General features: G+C 40.8%; 1 protein-coding gene across 1 annotated transcript in view; it reads left to right on the plus strand.

Annotated features, from left to right (window-relative positions):
• The first annotated feature begins 7,811 nt into the window (after window positions 1–7,811).
• The window catches only part of LOC121303888 (zinc finger protein neuro-d4-like), a 60,816-nt gene continuing 51,996 nt past the window's right edge, over window positions 7,812–16,631 (plus strand). Inside the window, exons 1-2 of the mRNA XM_041234743.1 lie at window positions 7,812–7,921; window positions 15,726–15,755. Coding sequence (XP_041090677.1) covers window positions 7,812–7,921; window positions 15,726–15,755 — 140 coding nt within the window. The remainder of the gene's footprint in view (window positions 7,922–15,725; window positions 15,756–16,631) is intronic.

Below are 16,631 nucleotides of genomic sequence, written 5' to 3' on the forward strand. Positions count from 1 at the left end.
TAAAATAATTAATTTGGCATCCGTTTTTAATTGAATAATGAGAAGCTAAATCATTTTGCCCTTGAATTACAGAACATCTGTTATGGACAATAATTCCTTTCTCTGTTCTTTAAATATTCATGAGTCATTGCCATAAATAACCTGTCCAAGCTGCAAATGAAATCCTGTACAGCACTGTGTGTGTGTGTTTGTGTGTGTATAACATTTTCTTTTTTTTTTATAATAGAACCTGGTTGATTTTAGTTTGTAAACATTCTCATTTTCTGTTATCTTACACCAGGAGTCATTATTTCCTTGCGCTGGCTTAGTGTCAGCTCGTAAGTCTTTATTCTACAGTGTACTTCTGGAAAGCAACATCTACAAGTTTCTGAAAAACTTTTAAGTTTTATTTATTATCCCCAGCATAGTACCACTGGACAGCTACATCAAGGGAACTACTTAAGAACATAAGAACATAAGAAAGTTTACAAACGAGAGGAGGCCATTCGGCCCATCTTGCTCGTTTGGTTGTTAGTAGCTTATTGATCCCAAAATCTCATCAAGCAGCTTCTTGAAGGATCCCAGGGTGTCAGCTTCAACAACATTACTGGGGAGTTGATTCCAGACCCTCACAATTCTCTGTGTAAAAAAGTGTCTCCTATTTTCTGTTCTGAATGCCCCTTTTTCTAAACTCCATGTGTGACCCCTGGTCCTTGTTTCTTTTTTCAGGCTGAAAAAGTCCCTTGGGTCGACACTGTCAATACCTTTTAGAATTTCGAATGCTTGAATTAGGTCGCCACGTAGTCTTCTTTGTTCAAGACTGAACAGATTCAATTCTTTTAGCCTGTCTGCATATGACATGCCTTTTAAGCCCGGAATAATTCTGGTCGCTCTTCTTTGCACTCTTTCTAGAGCAGCAATATCTTTTTTATAGCGAGGTGACCAAAGCGCAATAAAATACATATTTAATAATATGGTATAGTGTATAGAATACTGCATGAGGTAGTGTACAATGTGAATGTTTCTATCCATGCATTAAATTCTCATGTATCACACATACACACGACCCCATGCAGTATTTTTCATAATCTCTGGTGCGCAATGTCTTTCCTGCCAGAGTTCTAGAGCTCTGTGTTGCTTGTTGTGGGCAGGGCTTACTCTGCTTAGTTTATGTCAGTGAGTTATTAAACAGAGAGTGAACTGCATAAAGAATTCTATTTAAAATATGAACAACTTTGAACACACTTTGAGGACTGCCACATTGTCTCCAGGTTTGCCTGCCTGAAGTCCTGTTGGGCTGCGCTTTGCCATGCATTCTGCGCTGTGGGGGCTCCTTCATGCTGCTCAGAGATGTTCTGCTGGCGAGGGCAGCTTCTGGGGCAGGGCTACCTGTTGGTGGCTGGCTGGCTTGGGACTCTTGCTGTGAAGTGCTACTTGGCTCTGGGGTCAGTGTGGGGGTGGATTCTGGGGTTCTGGGTGAATCTGTACAGACAGACGCTCAGCTGTAAGAACAGGTGTAACCTCACATTGAATAGCAGTGGCAGTGTGGTTATTTGAAGGTGTATCAGGCACAGGGACGGGAGTGTCTTCTGTTGATGCAGCAGAGTCGATAGAAGAGCAGGTCATCCTCACTCTGTAGGCGGACGATGATGTCCGATGGAAGAGGTTGAGGTAAATCCACATTTGGCATCAGTGCCAAATAGAGCTGGGTATGGCGTATGTTTTATTCCAGAGTGATGGGCAGTGTTCTTGGTGAACTGGACAAAGCGAATTCCCATGGCCCAGTCCTGTGAATTATTGTCTGCCATCCCTGCTACGAGCATATTCCTTAATATCCCAATTGGCGCGTTCCACTGACCCCAGGCTTTGAGGATGTCTTGTTTTTCCATAAACCAGGCTGAGCTGAGGCCAGAAAAGATTTAGTTCTCAGATTAATGCTGCAGTGAATTCAGTTCAATTTAGGGATTCACCGAATCCAGGATTCGGTTACTTTTTGAGCAGGGTCTGGATTAGGCTGAATATTTATCCACCTGGACTCATATGCATTTTATTATATCCTCCAATGTGTGCGGTTCTTCTTTAAATAAGAGACACAAAGTCAGTATTGAATGTAACTTTTTTATTTAATAACAGGCATTTAATAACAAGAACATGTTTGATGAACTCTGTCGCAGCTCTCAGCTTCCTAAATTACTGGCGGCGCACGCACTAAGCACGTCACGCAGCTGCTGAAAGCAAACATACCCCCGTATGCAGCAGCACATTCACATCACACTTTCCATAGAGTAAAGTTATGCAGTAAACCTGTACTATACAGTAACGGCACACTGTTGTAGACTTTTGTGCTTTGTTGCTTTGTCTGTGAAACATGTTCTAGAGATCATACTGAGATTAAAAAAATGAAAAAAAAACAAAACTTGGTGCACAGAAATATATGTTTTTTGTAACTTTACAACTGTCAGATGTGCAAGACATTTGGAAACTGCTGTGTTTTATTAAAATAATTTTAAAAATATTTCATACCCTATTTTATCTGTGTTACACACGATGCATTTAAATCAACATGGGTTTTATTTTGCATGGAGATTCAGGTCACTCATCACAGTAATTTTTTGTTCATATCTCTCAGATCTGTATTTTGACGTTTCTGTTGTGGGGTGAGGAGGCTAGCAGTACACTGTGTTGGTTTCAAACTGAAATCGTATTCAGGAATATATTTCCATTCGGTAATAAAAATACTATTAACTAAAAAAGCTGTTTTTCATTCAACAGTTTCCTTCAGTTTTCTTGACAGTTTTTGTAGATTCGGTATTCGCCCGAATCTTTTGAGATGGATTCGGTATTTGACCAAATCTCAAAAACTTGGATTCGGTGCATCCCTAATTCCATTGTCACTCTGCAACACAACGGGGGTGCCGAAAAGGAAGAAGATGTGAACAAGTTGAAAGGCCACTTCTGCTGCTCTCTTTGATGTAAGGGGTCGGGGAACGCAAAATTCGGTGAGGTGGTCCTGGTACACCATTGTCCATTTGAAGCTGCCTCAAGACATGGACTGCATATCGACGAGGTCAACGATCCTAACTCTTAGGATTGGCTTGACGACAACACCTTTGGTCATGGGGCGCGTTCTCTTTTTCTGACACTCTAGACAGAAGGATATGAAGAGCTGAATAGCCTCTCTTGTGATGATCTCACATTTCTCTGATAAGTGTTTTATGATACTGTCTTCGACCGCCATGGCCTGTAGCAATGTGCGCTCTCTTGATGACATCATCTTTAGTCTGTCGCTTCTTGATCAGCTTCTCATCACACAGTAGAATTTCACACCTGCAAAGAGGGAAATATAGACTAATGGTAATATTCCATTTATACAGTTGGGTTTTTACTGTGTAAAGTTAAAGTGCCTTGCACGAGAGCACAGCAGCCTTGTCCCACCTGAGATTTGAACCAGCTCAGGAGTCCAGAGCCATAACCACTACTCCACACTGCAGACAGTAATATCACATTACAATTTCAGCACAAGAAACTGAAAACAATACTAACTGCTGATCCACTGAAATGTTTTTGTTCTGGACATCCACATCTAAAGAGAAATAATTGATAATGTGGGCAAAAGGTTTAAAAAACAGAACAGTATTCAATAATTTGCAAACAGATAGCAGGCATGTCTTGACTTTGAGTTGGGACCTTGGCTTGCCTTTTTGATCTCAATAGTTGCACTGTATTCCTCCTTTGGTATCACATACTTTGGCCACTTCTCATACTTTCTGTAAAGCTCCTCTCCGCGCATAGCTCCAAAGCTAGCAGCTCGGAAAGGGTAACTGAGTGTAACATGCCCTCCAGGCAGGCCGTCAAAAGGCCTCTTGTGTTAGCCAGGCATCTGAACAGCGCTTCAGCGGTGTATGCCTTTTTCAGGTGAGCTTCCGTGATCCTGCATTGGCTGTTAGGGCATACAGGATCTCTGGACAGGCCTCCCACAAGGGGGGCTCGCATTAGGGCAGCTATGGTGGAGTCCACTGGAGGGCTATGCTCTTGGACACGCTGGGCGCTGAGGCCAGGTGTTGCCAAGAGGATTTGACATCCTCCAGGAAATCCACGAACGCCGGAAAAGGCTGGTGGATCAAAGTCTGATCTGGTCTGAAAATACGTTGGTGTTTGAGGGGGCTGGAATCTCAGGCTCCAAGGCGAGCTCAAAGCTGGGAGCCGTTACCCGAGTCAGGTCTTGAGTCTCTGTTTGCAAGAAGGACTCCTCGTTCCAAGAAGCCGCTAGGGACAGTGCATCCTGCCCCTTGAGGGAGATCTAAAGCGATTGCGGTGGCACTGTGAAGCCTACGCACAAGAAATACTCTGCGTAGGACTCGGAGAGTAGGGAGGGGAGGCCTGGGATCCCGAGACCGACGACGGCTCTCCTGGGCTGGCTGCAGCGCCAGTCTTTTTTGTAGGGTGCTCTCCTTGGACCCGGCACAAAAGGAGTAGGAGGACCTGTCTGCCAAGGCAGCAGAGGCGTGCTCGATGCCCAGGCACCTCACACACAAGGTGTGTTTGTCCTGCGGAGGCAATTTCCTCCTGTTTTCGTTACTTGTCTCTTCCTTTTCATTCCGAGCTCTTGCAGATACTGCGTAAATAAATAGCCTTTTGAATTTGATACATTTTCCCGTTTCATTTTTGCTATTAGCGGTTCTATTTTCAGTGAGGTGTACATTGTATCTCTCTGTTACTGGTCTTCTCTAAATTAGAAATAATAATTGAGAATGTGTTCGATTTATAGAGCTCTTGTTATAAATCGATGTCGTTAGTTTCTATAATGGGGTCTGAATTGTTCTTTTAAATCTGTATAGTTGGTTCTCTTAAATATTGACTACATCTTGTTGAATAAAGCAATGAAGTATTCTAAAGTTACCTCCAGTATACGTAGCTGTATTTAGGATTGTTTCGACATTGACCACCTGCTACGTCGGCACTGCCCGGTCAGTGATGTTATTTAGATCTTTATGATTACACTGACCGACAAAATCAGCCAGTGCTGTCATTGGCTGTTGCTGTTGGCCTCTGACAACAGTGTCCAGTCATTGACGTCACTTGCTGACTTTGTCCATATTAGAATAAAACACATTAATATAGCGTACATAAATATATGTAGTTAGTGGCTGAGATAGGTTTCACTTTTCTCCCACGTTTTTCCTGTATCCAGTACGGTACTAAAGTGGTTCCCACAATAATGCATACAATAACGAATTTAAATATTCTACGCTAAAATATTTGGATTATTATGACGTTCTTTTGTTTACTGCATAAAATATGTATGTACTGTGTATTTTAATGTTATAATATAAAGTTTTGGCTGCCCAAACTGAGCCCTAACACCATGAGAGAAGCGTCTCTCATTATAATCACCTCTTGTTATAAACTACAAGAAATGCAGTAAACATTCAGAAAAGTTGACATTTTAAAAATTCCTCTAATCAATGCTAACACAAAAAATGGCAGCTTCTCCTCGCTCTTATAATTAACCTTTAATCAGTCAAATAGTGTAACAGAATGCCCTGATAAAACAGGCAAATAGTGTAACAGAATGCCCTGAGTAAAACAGACAAATAGTGTAAGGGGATGCTCCTAAAATCAGTCATTTTGCGAACTGACTGAAAGTTTTTTGGCATTTTGCGAAATGTCCGATTTCACAATATGCCTGTAACACGTACACACACACACACACACACACACACACACACACACACACACACACACACACACACACACACACACACACCCGCAGAATTAATTCGGGGGGGGGGGGGGGGGGCAAGGTGTTTTAAACTAGTCGGGGTAACGTGGTTTTGTACCACATAATAATTATTACACTTCTAAGCTTCATTTCCAGTTACAACTCAGACTGAAGCCGGCACAGGTGCGATTGGCAGCAGAGATCTCTCATTTTCAGGTTGCATTCCCACTTGTCTGTCTTTATTTAATTCAAGAGCAGACTGTGCTGCACAGTGAGGGGAATTTAAGAATTCACTTGAGCTGCTGTCACCACGTCTACAGAAGTATTTTAACCACACAGGAACGTGTAGGAATAAAAGACGAAAAAAGCAGCTATAAAGTAGTGTGCTCCATCAACATACTCCAAACAATTACAAATTTACTTTGCAAAGAAAAACAAGCACAACCAAGCAGAGCAGGAAGGGTAAACTGTAAAACAAAACATGCCACCTATCATACTGCAGTAACGACGTGCATGTTAAACACACTGCTCCAACCGAGCTGTTTTAAAACAAACAAACCCAAATTTAAACAGAAAGATACTGTGATAGTCATTACGCACAGAACCGGAGCGCTGACACACCTAACTAGGGCCACAGTATTATAATCTCAAAATGGTCAACAGCAAGTTATTCAATTATACTCAGTTTTAATATACGCATAACTTAGTGGGTCGGGTAAGGAGTATAAAAAAAGGCCATGAAAACAAGTTTCCAGCTTATACATGTTATTTATAAAGAATAACTAACTAACAGACACCTTTATCCAAGAAAACTTACAGAGGCTAAGCTGTGAGCTGCAGGGTCACTTAAATTAGCAAATTCGGATTCCAGGGGGGCGAGTGTCCCCTCTTGCCCTCCCCTGCGGACGCTCAAGTGTGTGTGTGTGTGTGTATATAAGACACTTTACCATTATACAGCAAGACTTCCCATTGGTATCATATAGAAGAGACAAGAATCTGAGAGAATCTGTCTTCCACGATGAGATTTGTCCTTCTGCGAAACTTCTAAAAGCCACACTTCCATGCAACAGACCACGACGTACTACCTGTGAATACATTCACCCCGAACTGAGACCACAGGCGCTAAATCATCACTTAATATCCATGAACCATGTTATTAAGTGGTTGTAACTAGTTACAATTGTGTTCACATAGCTTGTAACTGTAACAGATTGCTTTTTAAAAGTAACTTCCCCGACACATTATGATTACATGACACAGATACAAACAGGTTACTTTTTTAAAATGTGTAATCAATTTAGTTTTAAATCATATAGTATCCAAACTACAAAAGTGTTACAAAACAGTGCGTTTACAAATAGAACAGCAGACCTGCATCGTTTTGCTCAGAAAGGACAGCTGCCCAAGTAAACACAGTCGACAACTTTCCTTTACCTGCTCTGTCTACTACAAACACGGGCTTTAACTCTTTCTGGAAATGTACAAACAAAGTACCAACAGTCCCGCAATGGCCATTTCAAACGGCTTGCTGGAACTGAAATAAATCGATTCGGTAGAAAGCACCAGCATTGCATTGAGCTGAAGGGGTGTGAAGGCCACGCTGCGGTCGGGTTTCATTTGTGGAAATGTCTTTCTTTGTTAGAGAAGGTTCACGATAGTTCATGAATACTTTGTATTACTAATAAATACAGGTTTTTAAAAACATTCTGTAAATAACTCATGAGTAGCTTTGTGAACTAAGGTCCCAGCATTGCTGGATTTTGATAAAACGATCCCAGATCCAACCAGAATTTCACATATAATCAAAGCTTATCCTGATAAACTCGTCACCAGATGTTCCGCACATTTTAAAGAGGGCTTTTCGGTGATTGACAACACCTACGGCCACCCAGTACATTACAGTAGATTTTGGGGCAAATCGGTAAAAGTCATAGGCGGGACCCTTCTACTGTTAAACGCGAGGCGCGCTGGGAGTTGTAGTTCATTGTCCTGTCCGTACAAAGGACAAGACTTTAATGAAAAACTTCAATCCCCATGATGCGCCGGGAAACAGGTCCGCTCACTCGGCTTCTGATTGGCCGATTTATCTAGCCGCAGCCCCAGAGAATGAATGAAATTGAAAATTGCTGGTATAGTACATGTACTATACCGCGATCTGCAGTGTTACATTGTATTATTCTATATCAAAATGGCCACAGTCATTCAAAACCCTCTGAAAACGTAAGTAAATGCATTTTCTACGGTTGCAATTGTCAGAATTTTTAGAAGGTTTTACAAATACCTGGCATTGTAATGCTTTGCAAAAGTATAAGTAACACAGATACAGTGCATTAATAAAAGCTGTGAAATTGTGAGGAAAGTGACAATGTAATTCTTCACACGAGCTGGCTTTTATTGAGCACTGTGTTGCATTGTAGCTAGCATTATGATTAGGACAATGGTGGAATGCACATTATTTTACTGGAGTGTGTGTGTGTGTGTGTGTGTGTGTGTGTGTGTGTGTGTGTGTGTGTGTGTGTGTGTTTTTTTTTTTTTTGAGTGTTTGTGTTTTTTTTTTTTTTTTTTTTTTTAACTGTGTTTGATTAAACGCTTTTTGTTAACAATGTATTTTAGTTACCTGTGCTGCGTTCCTCAGATGTATGTGCCGGGACCGCATGACATTGTCGTGCAGATGTGTCTGTATTGTGATCGCTGGTTAACGCTATATATTTGGGTGTCATCGTTGTAACGGGTCGTGAAAATGCAGTCCATAAGAAATATCACAAGGTATTTTATTTATTTATTTTTATTTATTTATTTTACTGTGGACGGGTGTAAGAAGTTTGTGTTTATGGTCTTCCCTGTTGGACTGTCTCCTGTTGCAAAATGCAAAATTTAATTGCATTGCATCGCATTGTGTCGCTTCTCTTTGTGAACACATTTTTACGGTGTACAGTACAGCACTAGAAAATACCATAGGTGGATGCGAAGCTTGCTTATTATTTAACTGGACATGACCTTTCTAACAATAGCAGTGCATTTAAGACTATATATTTAGGGTATTGCGTATCACGCTGCATAGTACTGTACATGTTTTAGATATTGCACAGGTGCAGAGGCAACATGTTACATATCACTATCGAATGCAACCCGTTACCGCTATATCCAAAGCAATCTTTGTGGTTTCAAACTTTAAATTAAACAGCCAGTATTGTTAAAGCTTGTCAGAATAATAAGGGAATACATCAAAATTGCTTGATTTGGGTACCCGTGGTACATTATTGGGCACGAAAGACTGTACTACTCTCCCTACAGGCGTAATGTACGTGTATGTTACTGTACTTGCTGTCTTCAAATATGCTGACATAATGCATAGCAGACTTTTGAAGTGAATGTCCTGCTGTTTCTGTGGATTCTATCAAAAATGCATCTTTTGGGAACACAAATACATCAATAAAAACAGTGAACAAGGCTATACATAACTGCCCCCCCCCACGAGGGGTCGTATACTCTAGTCTAGAACTTACAAAGTACGTGAAATCCTGTCTAGATAATTCAAATGGAAAACGGAAGAATAGTTTCGTTAATAAAAACAGTGCTATATCCGTGCACATAAAAATGCGTGCAAGGATACGGTTAATTAAGCATTGTGCCACTTGCATTGCTACATTTAAACAAGCTGTTTTATATTCATACATGGCGTTTTTGTTCAGTCTGTTGTGGGATGATATATTTTATTGTTGATACATAATGATAACAAATGCATCTTAAAATAGAAAAAAAACACGTGAAAATATGCATATTTTGACTTGTTCAGTAAACAAAACCAGGGCCTGAAAAAACGTTACTGGAAGAGAGAAAGAAGGGGGGGTGGGGGGGTCTGGATAGTGCACAGTGGAACCGTGCGAGGCAGGGAGGGAAACCTATAAGACCCGGCTTGCGTGTCCCTTACTTCGGAGTACGGGCCAGGCGCACATCACCAGGGCAGCGAGGTCTGAGCCTGCCCTGTCCACACAGGGCAATCCTTAATCTTTCCGACAGGAGTCTCTCTCTCTCTCTCTCTCTCTCTCTCTCTCTCTCTCTCTCTCTCTCTCTCTCTCTCTCTCTCTCTCTCTCTCTCTCTCTCTCTGCCCTGCTTCACCGATTTGAAATAAATGAATTCCACAATTCCACACAGATGCAGTACAATACAGTGCTAGAGTCATCTTTTACATTACTTAGGAAAAAAAAAAAACTAAAAACATTTGTAATATTTGTTATAGACGCAAACATTTGTGTGCACTGTTTTGGTATTATATGGATTTTATTAGTAATGAACACCTGGATGAATTGGGGGGTGTCAGCTACCACAGAAAATAAAGGGTCAGAACTGACAGAGAATGATTTGGCTATAATACAAATAATATGTACAGTGCCTCAGTGTGCTATACCAACAACATGAGATGCTGTTTGCATTCAAAGTAAATCAACACACATCTATATGTATGTCACCTGTGTAAATACCATGCAAAACCTCACATCTCAGCTGTCTAATGCACAAACAATACTCAATTACCTGGCAATCAAATTCTGCCATTATTTATTTTTACAAAACGTGGATAGGCTCAGGCAAGAGCCAGGCAGACAGACAGGCAGGTAGGCAGGCAGAGAGACAGACAGGCAGGCAGATAGACAGGCAGATACAGAGGTGAGAAGCAGGAGGGATACCCCAAGTGATGTAGGGAAGAAAGCAGCGAGGGAAAGAGGCAGGCAAGAATTGAGTGAGGAAGGAAGGAGTGCAGGCAGGGAGACAGGGAGAGCGAGAGAGACAGGAAGGCAGATAGGGAGGGAAGCAAGCACAAGAACGAGAGGAGGCCATTCAGCCCACCAATGCTTGTCCGACTCCTGGTAGCACGATGTCGTCGTGAAGGATCTCAGGGACTCAGCAGCAACAACATATATTGTGCTTCCTACAGTACCCTGTCCTTAGTCCTTCTCATTTCCAACTGTCTTTTGGTCCTGCACTTGAAATAGTGGCTAGCATGACGTGCGTCTATTCCTTTCAGGATTTATATTGATTTATAGTCTCCACTTTTGACTATAATCAAGCATTCAATTTTTTTTTCTAACTGCCCTCTGCACTGCCTTATTGCTCTAATGCCATGGCCTTTTATTAACAGGCCTGCTTCCAGTTCAGTGTTTGTATTCTAGCATGCAACACTACTTATATTACCATTGCATTTCAACTGGCATGACGATGCACAGTTCTGTAGAGAGAGAGGGGAGGAGTGGGGGCAGGTAGAGAGGGTGGAAGGAAAGATCTGTGGTTTCATTAGTCTCTTCTGTACGCATGGGGGTTGGGCTGAGATTCAAGAGAAAATCTTTTACATCTACCCTCAGATTATTTTATTTCTAATTTTAAACACATAGCAGAACAATTGAAAAAAAGGTAATTGGTTGGTAGGATTCAAACCCGTTTTTGTGACATTAAAAAATGGCAAAAATAAGGAGGGAAGCTGCCAAAGGTCTAACTTGCAAGAGGCATCCTGCTAACAAGAATGTCTTAACACAGTGAAAATGAGGTCAAGGCCACTCACATGCGATCTGGTTTGAGATCCTGTTCAGGTACATTCCTGATCGAATTCTCTAAGGATTTATTAATATCCTTCCGTCTAAATCGAATCGAAGCTTGACAGCATGATAATGTTAAAGTCGTTCAAGAAGCCCATCCTATAGCACTTTACCCCGCTTGTCTAATTAAACATGCAGCGTGCTAGTCTCATTATAACAGAGTTAATGGGCTCCATTTACATGCTTGGTGCCCTGTTTGCTGTCTGCTTCAGTTACGTTTGTTCTCGTGATCACACCAGACCAGAAATGGTGTCTAGCAATTGTCTGTATTTCTACAATAATGGACCTGAAGGATACAAACTATATTTGATTTCCTGAAACCGTCACCCCTTTGAACACAGCCCTAGTGATAGAATCACTGCTTGCACAGTACAAACCTCATAAAAAGACACTGCATATAACATTGCATCTTAGATAACATGAACACAAAAGTGAGACAATGTGAGGCCATTAATAATCTGTGGTTCCTCCCTTTGCCTTGTGCGTTGTAGTGGCTGTGAGTTTGTGAGGTGTTGTCCTAATACCTAGTGACTGCTGGTTCAGCAGAAGCTCTGGGTGTGGTTCAAGCGTGAGGTTCAAGTCTATAAAGCACCACGTGGACCTGCTCCCAGCAGAGGTCTTTCTCTGAAACTCGGTCTTTCCACTGGATGGCTGAGTCTCTGTGTGTGGAAGCATCTCTTCTGAAGTGGCAGCTGCTCATTTCAATACATTGTGATGCTGTGGTGGACGAGCTAGCAAGTTTCAATAGACCAGTGTTATCAGAACAACAGCGAAAATCTTCCACACTTTAATGCTGGCTGGAGAAGTTTCAATGAGAACGCAGCTGAGTGCAGAATAAAGAAACGTCTCCTACTATCAGTCTTCGTCCACTTAGCACTGGTGGAAATGGAGCAGAGCTAGACACAGGAGGTAAGAGACAGTTCTTCCAGAGAGTGCTGGAATCCTTTAACCAATTTGACAAAGTTTTGCGCTCAATCAGCTGCTGTTCTAGGAACGAGCATGGATGGGCTGAATGGCCTTTTATTTGTAATTTTTTTTCGTTCTTTTTTTATGTTCTTACGACTGTTAGATATTTGATATCAGTGTGGCATTTGTTCCAAAAAATTTTCTCCCTCCTGTCAAATGTTGGCTTCTGAGTATTGATAGCTGGAGTTGCCTGCAGTTTGTGTAGATTTGTCATTGGGCGCCCATCAGCTGGGCAAAGCCTATTTGTCTGGAATGGTGGCTGTGCTTCATTTGCCATGAATTTGGAACTCCGGTGTTGTTTGTACTTTGCACTGACTTTCCACTGTCATTCAATCCACCCACAGTGGTTCTGTGGAACCTGCTGTCTGTGGCATGTTTATTGCAGCTGTGTCTTTTCTGCATTTAACAGATTAAACGTTTCAACCATCAATGTAAACAGTTGCAGTTTAACAAAATCACATTTTACAAGATTTTAAGAACAAGATTTCCGAAAGAGACGAAGCCATTTGGCCCCTTTAAGCTCACCCGGTTCCTAGCAGCTGATTGATCTCAGAACTTTGTCAAGTCAGGTCTGAAAGGATCCCAGTGATTCAGCAACATGACTAGTTAAACTAGTTATTTCATCTTTATATTATAATTTTATATTTATTATTTCTTTACATTATTTATTATATCTAGGGCTGTTTTTTTTCCAAGATAAGAAGTAGGTATTTTTAACGATTAAACATACATATTTCACGATTAAACACAGACAAAAAAAAAAAAAAAAAAAAGATTTTTCACGTTCAGAATTGATTATTTTCTCTAGAGTTATTTATTATACATGCACACGTTTGACCGCCTATATTCCCTTCACAAGGGAGATAAGAAAAAAAACGAATACACAAACGAGGCATTTAGACTGCTTGTGAGTTCTAACACTGCTTGGAAGAAGTCATGCATAGAAATGGCTTGTTGGGAGCGAAAGCTGTTTGGAGAAAGTGTTCCAAACGCTTTGTCTCCCTGCAGCCTTGACTAGTTGACGATCTCGTTTAATTCACAGTGTTTCAAATCATATTGGAATAATTTCTGAGATTGCTAAGCATAGTATCGGTGTATTGAAAGTGTTTATGGTATTCGTGGTACTGTGAGACACGTATATTCTAAAGCTTTGTAAATTATAATTAATCTCTTGCACCAAATGAATAGGTTAGGATTTTCATTATATTGACCGGCTCTTAGATTAATTTAATGGTTAGGTGTTAGTTATTTAAATTCATTTTAGGCAAACTGATCTAAAGAGAAAAAATGAGCTTCACTGTGTTGCAGACATGGGTTACAGCATAGAGAAATCTTTTCAAATAATTCTGGGACAGGAGATGGTGGCCTTAATTAGATTTGGCAATTCTCAGGCACAAAAAAATGGTCCAATCATAAGTTCAAACTCTCTTTAGAAAGCCTATATTCACCCAATAGGTAACATTGATAACATTACTACTGTAGTATTGACAACCAATTAATATTGTGTGTCTATTGCAACGATATTGATTTTTCTAACTCAGGAGTGGCCAAAGTTGGCTCTCAATGCAGATCCCAAGAAGCCAGTCTTAACTCTGTTCTAAATTGTTTAATTGAAACAATTAAATCTGCATCCATTCCAGACCCTGTAGACCTGCAGTGGAATGGCCCTGATTGGACAGTCCTGACCTAGCTTGTGCTCAGCTTGCATCCTGGCATTGCAGTGTTCCTGTAGGAATCTACATGGATGTGGACGCATAAAATTAAAAACAGGGATAAGATTACAAACTGGAATCTTTTAGGGAAATCCCTGGACCATTTCCTCAAAACCAGCCCATCCAGCAAGGGACAACCCTAGCCTTAACACTGAATACAGGGGTGGCCTGAACACTGAAGTGGGCTAAGCATTTGAGACTATAATGTAGTAGCCTGAATTGTGAGGTGGTCCTTTAGCCAAGGTGTTACAGTACCAGTAATGGATAATAATATACTCTTTGCTGCAGGATGTTTTCTGTAGCTGGTCCTGCAGCAATTGCACCTGATTTGTTCAACCGCATTTTGCATTTCACAACCTGTCCTTTTTTACACAAAGAAATGCCTGAGTTGCTTTCAAGGACAGGCAGCGTTATGAGACTGCAAAGAGAGAATCAGCAGCAAGCCAAGGGAAAGCCTCCATTTTCTACAGCTGTCAGCTTATCACTGAGTGTCTGAGACCCAGACGTTTTCCTATAGCTTCACCACAGCCCGGCTCCTCATGATGCTGTATGATGAGCAGACTGCTTTGCATTTCTAGTGCTTTCCGTGGCACAAAGACTAAAACCTTGGGCTGCTGGAGCTTTTAAACGAAGCATATTAATACATCATGCGCTTAATACTTTAAAAGCTTGGCCGAATTTATAGCTTTGATGTTCTCAAGATCCATATGCCATATTGTTGCAAATTGAAAGTCGCCATCACTGGAATTTAGGTTCTGTTTATCCTTCCTCAAGGGTAAACTGTGAAAGTTCTTCAAGCTGGGAAGATAAATGTGCCACAACTACCTGCAAATATATATATATATATATATATATAATATATATATATATATATGTATGTGCGTATGTGTGTGTACGACACATTTTCAGAACTGTAAAAACTGTGTGAAAACGTCTTAATACATTTTTATATATATTTTTTTGTCTCTACTCTTTGCATTTTGCATTTATATATATATATAAAAAAAACTTTTTACTTTTTTTTTTCGGGTGCTTCTTGCACCCCACCTTGGATTGCTTTGCCCCCTTTGCTCCCCCCCCCCCCCCCCCCCCCCGTTGAGAACCACTGGTGTAAATGTGATGGACCCCCACAACACTTCACACCAGCTGCCCATGCACAGTTTGCCCTGAGTTGCCATGATCACAAGTTTTTGAAGACCCTGATGAACGCAAGCCAGATGCTAAACCACAAGCCTGGCCTCCCCCACCCAAACCAAGCTGCATCAACAACAGTCTCTCTCTATATATACAATGGTTTGCTGAAGTATTTCAGCCTAGGTTACGTTTGTGTAGTTGTTTGCTCCGTGAGTTTTTACATTGAGTGCGTTATCAACCCAATCGCTGCCACCCATTGGCTGTTCTATAAGACTTTGCAACATCTCGCTCACTCAGCCCAGCCCTCAGTGCTCCTCAACTCTCAAGCTGCAGTTGCTTACAGCCCTCTCATACTCCAGACCAGTTTAATACTTCCTAACACTGCAAAGCCCTGCGAAAAAACAACCTACTATAAAACTATTGGCATTGCTTTTAACCTGCACTGTTTTTCTCACAGGACTTTCAGGTAGTTTCACAGGTCCTGATTAGCACTAATTTTGGACTACCTTACCTTGAAGTGGTCCCAGATTGTTAGTCGGGACTGTGAGGCTGTTAGCGGAGCTGAGTTGTTGAAGAGCAATATAAGCTTCTTACACTGTATATTTTTCTCTGTTTCCTTACAGACAGTCCAGTGGGACGGTGATGAAAAACAGGTAAGTTATTTTACTGGTGTCAGCTTTCTGTGTGAAATTGGAATCTCTTTTTAGCTACAGGGAAAACTTGCAGGGAGCAATAATTAACTGGATTAATAATAACATGATTTTAATTGATCTCATTGGCTGTGGATCTAAATACCGCCGTCATTCAAATCATTAAAACAGGACCTCCTTTAGTTTAGTTCAGTCAGAAATATACGGTCTAGAACCTTGGTACACAAAATGCCTTGTTTCAGTTATTTCAACAAAGACTGGAGCTGTATTTTTTTCACTGTAGAAAAATGTTTATTTCACTGCATTTCACAGTTTAAAAATAGGTAGATCAAGATATTGCACAATTAAACATAATATTTATTGCAGAAGGAAAAAATGGTGCTCTTACATTCTAAATGAATTCTTTTCTCTAGCGCTAAATGTTCTTAAAGATTGAGCTGATTACCTGAAAAACAGTCAATGCTAAATTATAGAATATTTAGTTTTTTTATGTTAACCATTTAAAAACATTTTATTTTCACCATCAGTGAATTATCAAACAAAATAAAAACAGAAATCAATGTAAAAATAACAACAAACCCGTGCAATGTCCCCTTCCTCTACTGGACAGAGCGATCTTTAGCAGAAATATTTCCCATCTTTGATGCAGCTGGTGTCTTTTGCGTTGAAGGCGTTTTAAAGAAATCTTACAGCTCTATGCAGCTTGTGTTCAATCATGTACCTCTGCAAGTCTCCGAAATGCAGTGTAACTGGTAGTGTGTCAATAAGGTACACATTAGCTGTATTTATCTTTAAGTGATACAAAATATGGCAGTGGGTACCTTTCACAGAAATCATGAAATTGGTGGTACAGCCTTACCGATGACAGCAGGGATGTTG

The sequence above is a fragment of the Polyodon spathula genome, chromosome 35 (genome assembly GCF_017654505.1).
Source record: "Polyodon spathula isolate WHYD16114869_AA chromosome 35, ASM1765450v1, whole genome shotgun sequence".
NCBI lineage: Eukaryota > Metazoa > Chordata > Actinopteri > Acipenseriformes > Polyodontidae > Polyodon > Polyodon spathula.